The sequence below is a fragment of the Leuciscus leuciscus genome, assembly GCF_965113295.1.
Source record: "Leuciscus leuciscus genome assembly, chromosome: 8".
Classification (NCBI taxonomy): domain Eukaryota; kingdom Metazoa; phylum Chordata; class Actinopteri; order Cypriniformes; family Leuciscidae; genus Leuciscus; species Leuciscus leuciscus.
In genome coordinates, this window is record NC_138732.1 from 20,183,456 (window position 1) to 20,195,533 (window position 12,078).

A 12,078-nucleotide genomic window follows, 5' to 3' on the forward strand; every position below is an offset into this window, starting at 1 on the left:
GATCAAAAGAGTTAACACAACTACAAGCCAAGTATACTTTTAATACTTAATTATACATTTAAGTATATCTCGATCAAAAGATTGAGTACAAGTACAGACTCAGGTCTGATGATTTAGCTCCTCTGTCTTCTGAGTTTTCTGGTTCTGTGTTCACAGGTCAGGATCACAGGAAGAGGCAGAGCGGCAGCCAGCAGAGCCCAGATGACAGATGTGCGTCCACTTCTATTATAACAATATACTTATAACAATTTGATGTGACCACTGACATTGATTATTGATATTGTTTAAAAAAAACTGTTTCAGATGTTTGAAATATTCCAGTCTCAGGCTGCTCCAGATCCAGTCAGATGGATTCTTCACCGGTCATCATGTCCACATCATCTTTGTCCCTCTCTGAGGACATTGTAGAGAGGCAGTCATGTGGAGAGTTGAGTCTTAGCAGCAGAGGGACGTACATCGTTGAGTGGAGGTGCAGTGGTGACGGATCGGACGGCCCAAGTGAACAGGACAGTTGTGGCAACTGGAGTTTGTCCAGGTCCGACAGCCTCCAAGAGATGATGTGTTCTCCGCTGCCAGGTCAAGTTCCTGTGGAACCAACAGTGACTTCCAATGGCCTAACCACTCAGGGTGCCATGGAGGCATCTCCTGCGAACAAGAGCTCAACGGGTGAGATTGAGATAAGAGTGGGGGGTGTAAAGTGTACTGATAGAGATTTAGCTATTTCGTGCATAAGACTGCTTCAAGCTTTTAACAGGTTAAGGTCTAGTCATATTTAACGTTGCTCAGGATCATTTAGCTGAAAATTTGTCTAACATTTTTCAGAACCTTAAAAAGTAGCGTTCCCATAATGTTTGAAAATTATAAAACAGAATGTTCCCTTAACATCTGTATAACCAAGAAAAAACATTTTTGAAGGCATTAAGCAGAAGCACGGCCTTCATATAATATATGCATTACTTGGTTTTGTAACATTACAGATAAGAATCAAACAGTAAAATGTAAGTGTCATTGTTTAATTTGAGGTCAGAGATGTTTCTAATAGTGGTCTTTTCAATTGTTTTTCTTCATTTCAGAAAAACTTTCAGAATGTAGGAAGAGGAATGGAATTTGCAGTATCCTCATGAGCGTGTGGAAGGCTATGAAACATTTCGGCTGCTGTTGTCACATTAGTGCTGTGGATGTTGTGGAGCCTTTCGTCCCTCCACCAAATCTGGACCCAGAGCCTAATCCAGATCACTTAGTCGTCAAGCCAAATAATGGTAAATCCAGTCATTATTTCTTGAACATTATTTTAAACATTGTCATCTTGTTTTCCACTAAAAATATCTTAAGATTTGTTTTCTGAGAATAATAATATTACTCTCCTCATATTAATATAAGGTAACTACAGGGGTAAAGGTTAGGGTTAGTATCTAGTTATTACCCAGTTATTGTAATAACTGCAATAAGTACATATGTACATGGGAAACAGGACTGTAAAGTGCTACCGGTAACACTTTATTTTAAAGGTGATGTAGTTACTACACGTTTGTACATCTACTTATAGTAATAACAGTAAATTATGCATAATTACAAGTAACTAACCCTAAACCAAACCGTAACTCTAGTAAGTATGTAGTTAATATTACACAGTACTTATCTGAGTAAGTACAATGTAAGTACGTCACTTTAAAATAAAGTGTGACCATTTATTAATTCAAAGGATCTACAGTTGTCAGGATACAGGCACGGACACAGAGGTAAGTGAATCCAAACACAGCTTTATTCAAGCAAACAAGAGTGCAAGGTGAGTATTCAATGAGTTCAGGTGCAGATACGGTGAAGATCACTCGGTGCGGGGCAGATAACAGGTGAGCATGTTCTCTTCAGGTTAGTTAATGTCAAGCAGTCAGTTCATTAATACTTGTCCTTTCTCTTACAGATGCAATCGATAGCAAGCAAGCTTGGAGGAAACACTGGAAGCTCGGGAGAACAACGGATCACAGGCAATAGGAAATCAAACAGGATTCCTGGAGACAGCAGAACAATGACACAGAGGTTAGTGTTTCACAGGTGAGTATACGTTACATCTTGGAAGCATCAGACGTTCAGGAGACAACGGATCATGGTCTGTTCCTGTTGGAGGCTTGACAAAGAACTGGGGCTATGGTGAGAGTTTTTAAAGAGCTTGCTGATGAGGCTGCTGATTGTGAACATGTGCAGGTGATTATACTCAGGGGAGAGTAATTGCAGGTGCGCCAGAGAGGATTCTGGGGAATGTAGTGCAGAGACAGACGGTGAACGTGACAACAGTAGTGTTGCAGGCCCCGCCTCTGGAGACCCAGCAGACAAATTACTGAAAATACAGGAAAGGAAGAAGAGAGTCGGGAATCGCGTCTGTTCTCTGCCAGCTCCTCTGTATGATATTTATTGACAACAAATCAATCTCCAACATTCACCAGTTTCTTAAACCACAAAATAAACTCCTTTAATCTCTTTTCATTGTTTGTCTTTTTCTCATTTAACCTGTTTGAACATACAACAACCCTTTTTTCATACTTTCTCATGGGTCAACAGTCAAATCTATCAAGTTATTACTTTGATTATTCACCTAAGTGCATATTTTAAGTCTGTTTCAACTCTTAAAGCATTTGTGACATTTGTTTCACCGTTAGTTTGTCAAAAATCAACATTTCAAAGTATTAACAGCTATTCAGGCCGCCATTACACACTTCTGCATGAGCTGGTCACGTGAAAGACCCACGACTGGCAGATCAACGTGCAACTACATTTCTCTCCGAAACGATAAGAAATTAAATTAGATGATTGACAGGGCAGATTACGGTGACAGGACGCACGCGACACAGATCTGTCCGTTAAAGATGACGAAGTAGTATGTCCCAAAGCTTGCCTACTCTTTTGCTACAAGTTCTAAAGTAAGCACTTTCTCTTCACAAAAAGAGTACATACTTTTAGGGCGGAGTATAAGTAGGCGAATTGGGACAGGGAGGTTGCCGCTTGGTTTTTGACTTTAACATGCTATATAAATATATCTGTGGGGTATTTTGAGCTAAAACGTCACATACACACTCTGGGGACATCAGAGACTTATTTTACATCTTGTGAAAAGGCCATTATACCACGCCTTTAAGCTGTTTTCCTCATGGGGACCAAAAAATGGTTCTAGAAGGAAAAGGATTTCCGAAACTGTCATCTTTGTAGGGATATTTTGTTGAAACTAAATATAAAAAAAGTGTATAAAATATATAATGAAACTCCTCCAATGCCAATCTGTGTGTGGGCACGAGTAGCCAGTTGTGTAACTCTTATTTTTATTAATATGATTCTTATCATGAACTGCACTAATGACTTAAGATAATAGTTTATTATGTGATATAATAGTGTTGTCCAGTTATGTCCTCTTCAGTGTCTGTTTAGCACCAAAAACACTCATATTTCAGAGTCCTTTCCTGATTCCTCTTCTCCTCTCTGTTCCATCATTACACCAGTAGATGGCGATGAGTGAGTGAGTCAATATATCACAAGGATGGAAAAATAAACCATCATAAATGTTTAACAAATGTCACAATATACATAAATGTCAGACATGTAAACAGTGTGAAAGATGTGCCATTTTTCTGCCTGTGATATTGTTTTCATTTAATTTGTATCTATATTGTCTATTATTGTTTGTTACTGTTTTGTATTTGTTATTGTTGCAAAATAATAAATCCATATTAATAATAAAAAAAACACATCCAAATTAATAAAGGATCCCAAAACAAGTCACAACGAAAAAGCCCATTTACGATTTTCTTTAACATTTATTACAAATATACATGCAACATTTCCAATTCAAGAGATACAAATGTTAAATAAAATATAAACACGTTAAACAAAATAAACAAAATAAACACATTCTTGCTCAGACGTGGACAGCAGGGTGGGAATTATGTCATTTTAGGGGCAAGGCCATTTGGCCTCCACCTTTTCTTTTTTTTTAGGGGCACCAAGGCCATATGACAGGGCACAAAGGCCATTGAGTACAATTCGATGGTTTTCCCATTCAGATTGATACCATAACATCCTTATTTGGAATAAGACATGGATTATGGCTTTAAAAAAAAAAAAAAAAAAAATTTAATGAGAGAGAGAGCCATTACATCCAGAAGGTATACACCCTCACACAACAATAGAAACAACATAAATGCCAATAAAAGCATTCAGAAACACCACAAATGCCAATAAAAGCATTAAAAATATTCATTCAGTCCTCTATATCATGTGAGTGTGAGAGAGAGAACCATTTCCTCCAGAAGGTATAAAATAATCGGATAAAAATATCAGTGTGTTTTTAAACAACCAAAACAAACAATGCATAACGAAAATGATGTGGCTGTAAAATTATCAAGCATTTGGCTTTTATTTCTCAAAAAAAAAAATTGCCTATTGCCTAAGCCTATTTATTGTAATTTTTACCCATTTAGTGTTTGTAAACGTGCCAGTGCCAACAATTATATAACAATACAGTTAAGTCAACTTTATACTGTAAAACATGTATAACATGTAAAACTATGAATACAAGCTTAAATAGTAAAGGCCATTTGGCCTTAGTTTTGTCTTCTTAATACAACATTACAAAAAAAGGATTGCACCTTCTGCAAATTACCCACCGGAGAACAAAAATAAATGAAATGAATATAAAATATCAAGCCAAACAGGTACACAATGTATACAATTTAAAAATAAAATAAAATAAGTGTAGCTTTGAAAAGGGGAATGTTTTATTGCAAATATGCATTTTATTAAATTGAAAAAGAACAGAATTTTGTTTTTCACTTAGGCTAGTTGAAGTAGCCTATATTAGCACGTTTTGTAGTATTATATTTTTTTGTTAATTGAAAATGTTCTATGCTCAATTACTTTGCTAGCCGATTATGTCTTCCCCATACGAGTGGATTTGGAGAAGCAGGCTGGGGAGTTTCATTTTTTGTTGTTTTTTGTGACATAGCCTACAAACAATCAAGGTCTCGCAAAGACTGCAATACAATATTTGTTCCTCCATCACGTCCCGGTGTAGGCCGTGAATGCATGCTGAAATTATTGTTGAGTGGCTACATAAAAGTTTAAGCATATGTGATGCATTGCCGCAATTGGTCTGACTGGCGCGTGAGAGAGACGAGGGTGCATGTGTGTGTGTGTGTGTCTGTGTGTGTGTGTGTGAAGGGGTTATTTTTTTAGGCTATACTCTCTTGCAATTGAACGTGACGTTCGTTTACTACTTAAAAACATCAAAGCTAAACATCATATATAGTCAACCCGCATCACGACATCACTACAAATACAGTATGGGATTAATCAGCGAACATCAATGTATAGGCTTCGGCACGGGCAGAAATATTGGCGCTGGGTTAAAAAAAAAAACGCGAGGGACAGAACCGTTACCTTGATCTTTCAGCGACGCTGAAAGAAAGCGATTCCAAACTTTAGACATTCTCTGCCGTTTATGGACATCTTTACTCTCCGCCATCGCGCCAACTAAATTCAAAATGTATCACGCGCTATGGTGTGCTTCCTAAACATTGAACAACGGTCCGTGTGAAACAATCAGATCCCTGCTCGCTGTAATTCAAAGCAAGCCCACTATGCCGCACTGGCGCTTTATACATGGAACTTGGACAGGGCCAGGGCACACAGGCCACTGTGGCCGTACGATTTTTTTTTTTTCACGGGGCATGAAGGCCAAAGTGTAGGGCAACGGCGGCCATGGCCGCGGTATAATTCCCACCCTGGTGGACAGGCTCTGAGTTTCTGTCAGGTTGGTGTTGGACTTGTGGCTTCGGGTCAAGTCTCCAGCTCAGAGCTCTCAGCAAGTGTGTTATTTCCTATTCAAAACAAAGAGTATAAGAACAAGTCAACTCATGAATGTTTTTTTAGAGCTAGAACAGAATTGAATTCTGTTTGGTTTACGGATTCTGTTATTTTCCTGTTTACTACAGGGATGCGGCTTTAAAACAATCTGTATAGTATCAAGCGCTATATAAATGAAGGTGATTTGACTATAACAAGAACATTACAATGAACACAAATTTGAAAATCTCACTACAAATAATCCAGAATCTAAGACAAAAGATAATAATCCTACTCTGCCTGTTACACTTCCTCACACCTGAAACTGATCGAGTGAATCTCCTCAGCTTCTCCAATCTAGTGTAGATCACGATCAAACCACTGATGTTGTAACATCTGCTCTAAGCTGGGGCGTTTTGTTGGATCCCGGGATAGACACTGTCCAATCAAATCCCTGCAGTCTGTACACATTTTAATAAGGAGAGAGCTGGTTAGTCATGACCATGTGACCTGGCATTTTCGCTATACGTTGAGCTATATATAAAAATTCTGACACACTTCAACCGTTAAACTTTCTATACAAATCGTTTGCTTTATGTGTGTGTTTATCAATGTTCTCATCATTATTCACTCACATTTGGAAAAGTTGCGGTTCTCAAATGTTACTTTGGCTTGTAAGATTTCCGTTCTATTAAGAAAAGGAAGACATCCGTTCGACACCTCGTACATCAACACTCCTAGAGACCAGACATTTGCAGGGACGGCGTGGAATCGAGGTTCTGTCAAGACTTCAGGTGGGCAGTAATCCGGAACTCCTGTAAGAAACACATTTGCACATCGTTGAGCTTTTTTTTTTTAAGCATCATCAAATAATTAGTAAGTCACTAGCTTCAGGTTTCCACACTCCCAAAATGCTCACCCCTGTATATGCTGCTCTCGTAGCCTTCACTACTAAATAGCTGACCGCAGCCAAAGTCTATCAGCTTGAGTTCTAGCGTGTCTTTCTTCAACAGGAAATTCTGTGAATGAATGTCATTATGGAAAACACCATGATGGATGCAGTGTTGCACTGCTTGCACAGCCTGTCTCATGACGACCTGTGAGAACCAGTCATTCCAAGGATCACGAGTGATTGAGTCCAGCAATCTCTCGCAGGGCTCCGGATACTCCATAACCAGAGTGAATCCTCTAGGCTCTTCAAACCACTGGTACAGTTGTATGACGAAGGGGCTTATGGATTCTCGCCTCATCATCATCAGCAGCGCCACTTCTGTAACGAGAGGTTCGGGATTCCCAGGCTAGAGAGAAGAAGCAGACAGAAGGTTAGCTGGGTAAAAATCTGAAGAAAACATCATTTTGAAATGTACTTTTCTTTGATCTTTTTAGATGCGTTCAAAAGAGCCTTTTCAGCTCAAAGTTATTTGGTGCCTCTAGGCTTATTTGTTGATCACATTTATACCTAATGCTTCCTACGGGTGTATTAACTACAGTAATCTGCACTTAAACAACTCCATACACATTCAGGTTTTGGCCAACTTACAATATTAAGATAAAGATCGTTGTCAATCTTGCGCATCCGCTTGATGGCAACCTGCACACACAAAAAAAACATCTTATTAAACCATCTGTAAATTGTTTTAAATGTGTTTTGATGCAGGCAAGAGCAAAATGTTTGTACAATTCAGTAAGATTTACCTTTTTGCCATCAAATTTGCGTGTTCCCAGGAACACCTTGCCATATCCTCCGGATCCAATCATCTTTTCCACGTTATAGAAAGACTCAAAGGACTCTGAAAAACAAACAGAAAAATGTGAGACAATTATTAGCTTGCTAGATCCATTGTTTTATTGTTATTTGTATTGTTTTAACTTGACTCAGTTATGCATGAAATAGCAAAATCTCTATCTGAAGACTTTACACTGCCCGGCCTTATTTCAGTCTCACCTATTGAGCTCTTGTTCACTGGAGAAGCCTCCACGGCACCCTGAGCAGTTCGGCCAGTTGATGTCTCTGTTGGCTCGACAGGAACTTGACCTGGCAGCGGAGGACACAGAAACCCTTCGAGGCTGTCGGACCTGGACAAACCCTGTTGGTTTGGCCTCTCCGATCCATCGCCACTCCACCTCCACTCGGAGCAGTACGAGCCTCGGCTGCTCAGACTCAGCGACTCTCTACACATCCTCTCGACATGGGTCTCAGGGCGGGGTGAGGACCAGGGTGAGGACCAAGCTGAGGATGACGTGAAGCACGGAGAAGAATCTCTGGAAGCAGTTCTCCAGGATCTGGAGCGACCTGAGGATGGAACATTTCAGACATCAAAAACTGTTTTTGTTTTATTTATTTTTTATAATATTAATTATCAATGTCAGTGGTCACATCAAATAGTTACTTTGGTTTCACTTTATTTTTATTCCCTTTAAGACATTCTATAAGTCTATAAGTAACATTGCACCTACATATCTACTAACTCTACTAGTTAGGGTTAGAATAAGTTGACATGTAGTTGAAAAGTTACTTGTAGTCAGTAGATATAGTAGTTGCTAGATCCATTGTTTTATTTAAAAATTGTCAGCGCAGGTCGAGAAAATAATATTATAATGGGGGAAATCATTTTAATATTCTGTAAAAACAAGCCTTATTTTGAGTGGAAAACAAGATAATACTGTTTAAAATAATGTTGGAGAAATAATGATTTACCATTATTTGGCTTGACGCCGGAGTGATCTGGAGCGGGTGATGATGGTTCAGGAACAGGATCAGCTGGAGGAATAAAAGGCTCCACAGCATTCCTGGAACAGCAGCAGAAAACAGCCTTAAAAGCCTTCCAGAACCTGAGGAAACAATCAGGCCTCTTCCAACGTTCTGGTGAAATGAAGAAAAAACAAATGAAAACAACTATTAGACCCATTTGTAGTTGCAAAGTTACTTATAGTCGACAGAATGTTCAAAAGGGACCATCAAAATAAAGTGTTACCGTTACTTTAGTTGACAAATCAGACATTGAAAATAGAAATACAAACTAAGCCATTAAACTTCTTTATTAAAAGCCTATTCTGACCTCTGCGAGTGTGTTTAGATGAAGTGGACGGACGTCCATCATCTGAGTTCCCCTTCGCCTTCGTCCCGTGAGCCTGACCTGTGGACACAGAAACAGAAAACTCAGATATCCAGGAAGATCCTGACTCTGTTTCTGGGTCGGGTCTGGCAGAGGTGGACAGTAACAAAGCACATTTATTTGAGTACTGTACTTAAGTACACTTTTTGAGCATCTGTACTTTACTTGAGTATTATTTTTTCTGGAAACATTTTACTTTAACTTCACTACACTTGAAAGTCAAGTATCATACTTTTTACTCCACTACATTTCTGTCAAGGTCCTTGAGTAGAAAGTAGTTGGATTCTGACATCAATCTGATTTTCATTTTCAACGTTGGGTTTGGTCTTCTAAATGTCATTGTTTTGGAGCACACTAGCTTATAACAGTGGCTGACATATTCATACTAAAAGCCAAAAAACTTTAAATAGGGCACTATTTGAGGGAACAGCCCGAAACTGGGTGTCCGAAACTATTGTGGACGTTATTGAGAGCACTTATTCAATCTCTCATTCAATCCCACTACAGGAACTGTGTTCTAGAAATACATTTCATATTGATATGAGGGCAGGCAGGCATAGATTCAGAGGCATAAGGTACTGTAAGTATTACAAACAACAATAATAAAACAATGCATTGACATTTACCTTTTACTTTTGATACTTAAGTACTTTTAAAAACAAGTACTTCTGTACTTTTACTTGAGTAAAAATCAGTCTTTTCAACTTTTACTTGTAACTGAGTAATATTACTTTCACTCAAGTAAGGAAATTGTGTAACTTACTTTGTCCATCTCGGGGCAGCGGATCCTGATCACGGTCATCAGAATCGGGTCTCCAAACCTCCTGACCACCAGCCGTCTGAGGGAAAGCAGCTCTCCTGGATCTGGAGTGATCTTAGGATGGATATTTCACATATCACATAGTTAGTTATATTTTAATAATAATAATCAGTAATCAATGTCTGTGGTCAATTACAAATTTTTACTTCAGTTAAGTTACTCAAATTCAAAACTTTATTTCGCATGCAAGGAATCAGATAAATGTGATCAAATGGGTTCTTCAAATTAATGTGGTCAGTCATTGTACAACATCATACCATAAACCATAAATGAACAATTAAAGCACTCACCTCCTTCGCCCATCATGTGAGCCATCTAAGTTAACGTAAACCTCCTCCAAACTGCAATACAACACAACACAACACAACACAATACAATAGAAATCTCCTCAGAAATAAAAATTTTCACCCCTGAAAAAAATATTAAACAAACAAATAAAAATATTCTCCGAAATTATATAACGCTTTCAAAAATGTAACTCTATATAAAGGATATATCCCCCGATGTCCTTCTACAATAAAAGTCTCCTCAGAAATCCAGAAAATAGCTTTGAAAGATCAAGTTTTGTGTCAGAAAAGTCTCAGCAAAAGTCTGTTAATTCTCCTCGTCTCTCAACCAACAGACAGCGGTCGATCGTGAAGTGCGGATACATGCAGATTGCAGAATTCATAAAATGCGTCACTATTAGCAACTAAAATTCGAATCACGCATGCGCACATCGACTCTGATTTATTAAAATGTAATGTTGACGTTTTCTTTAATATGATATTCATTCTTTCAGACCAGTTTTATTATTAAAACCCGTGGAAAATGCCACAAGGGAGAATAAATCGGACATCATATAAATTAATTAAATTGCCCCTTTTCCGCATATATAACCATCAAGGCCAATCAGCTTTCAGTATCACTAATGCGTCATCCAACCGGTTAGTAGTAGTGGTGAAGAAATCCAAATTAATTCTCTATTAAAATTGTTCACAATTGCTACCCTGTTAACTATAAACTTACTAAATTTGCCCCCATTAAATATCAAACTAAAACGACAGATTGCATTGTGGGTTTAACCTGATGCAGCAAAAGATTTGTTGATTACAGTGAAACTTTTTTTTTTCTTTGCTTACAAAAAAATAGTCTGATAATTATTAAAGCGTTGCAGTATTTCTTGACCAAAGTGCTTTTGTAATATTTAGTGCAGCCATTCCCAAACTGTGGTCCGCGGACCACTAGTGGTCCGTGAGGGTACTGCAGGTGGTCCGTGGAAAGGCAAAATAAAATATAAAATAATATTTTATTTACCTTCATTTTACCAGGAAATTCCCATAAAAAAATAAGTAAAAAGAATATGTAGGCCTATATTGATATAACATTTTAATTAAATTGTCAAGTTATTGTGTGATTACTAAAAGTGGGGTTCGGCCGTGACATTCAAGTTCAGTGCTGTTAGAACCACAACATTGGTTCGGTGGATAGCAACAGGTTCTCTGAAGAGAAAAGGGCAGAGGCAAATATGTTCTCATTATCACTTCACACGCATAGCCTTTAATGGTGCGTTCACACCGGACGAAATTTCGCTTCAAACTTTTGTAATTGATACAAAGTGGTCAAGCGTATCACTAGACGCGGCAGGCGCGAATTTGACATATGATCCCTTTTTGAATTTGACGCGCTATTCGCGTCCGGTGTGAACGCACAGTTAGGCATAGGCAGTTTATATGAAACGAAATGTTTATAAATGGAATGAATAAGGCCTGTTATTATTTTAATTTCCAGTTAGTTTCTTGATCTCGCGTTTCTGAAATGTTCTGCGGATGTGCTGTTAAGTGGACAAACTCAAGCCTAGGTACTTTTTGAGGACTTGTAAAACTCAGAAGATTAATAATCCCCTAAAATCGCCAAAGGTTTTGAAATGTTGACTATATTCCAGTGTTCTGTATAGATTTCATACTCCTATGGAAATAAGCCTGTTGTTGAAATGAACCTGATTATGCCCTCGGGCGCTTGAGTAAATAAATAAATAAAATATGTGGCAGCCGTTGTGTGCAGTAAACTTTCTTTTAACAAGCCTGTTGTACTGATGTGATGACCAATGATAGTTATAGTGCTAGTAAGCCTATTTAGAGGTGCGGATTAATTCAGGTAGGACTGCGTGTAGACATTTTTTTTTTTATTTTTTTTTTTATTTTTTTTTAAATTATTTGCACAGAAGAAAAAAAACAATAATAATAATAACAAAACATAAAATATATAAACAAAATAAGACAAATATTATCAATTTAATGATGTGCAGGAAGAGGCAAAAAACCCCAAATGGGC

The 12,078-nt window shown here is 38.0% G+C and overlaps 2 protein-coding genes across 2 annotated transcripts; both read right to left on the reverse strand.

Moving 5' to 3' along the window:
• Nucleotides 1–5,771: 5,771 nt before the first annotated feature.
• On the reverse strand, nt 5,772–8,257 carry LOC309504948 (serine/threonine-protein kinase pim-2-like). Its single transcript, XM_082178252.1, has 7 exons — nt 7,775–8,257; nt 7,525–7,619; nt 7,370–7,420; nt 6,749–7,127; nt 6,465–6,644; nt 6,149–6,290; nt 5,772–5,864 (listed from the first exon to the last, which is right to left on the reverse strand). The coding sequence occupies exons 1-6, from the start codon at nt 8,007–8,009 to the stop codon at nt 6,187–6,189; spliced, it is 1,044 nt and encodes a 347-aa protein (XP_082034378.1). The 5' UTR covers nt 8,010–8,257; the 3' UTR covers nt 5,772–5,864; nt 6,149–6,186.
• LOC309505337 (uncharacterized protein) lies at nt 8,026–10,123 on the reverse strand (the record flags this gene model as incomplete). Its single annotated transcript, XM_082178710.1, has 5 exons — nt 10,056–10,123; nt 9,709–9,819; nt 8,889–8,966; nt 8,494–8,692; nt 8,026–8,122 (listed from the first exon to the last, which is right to left on the reverse strand). Exons 1-5 carry the CDS (start codon nt 10,078–10,080, stop codon nt 8,026–8,028), a joined length of 510 nt encoding a protein of 169 aa, XP_082034836.1. The 5' UTR covers nt 10,081–10,123.
• Between the last annotated feature and the right edge of the window lie 1,955 nt (nt 10,124–12,078).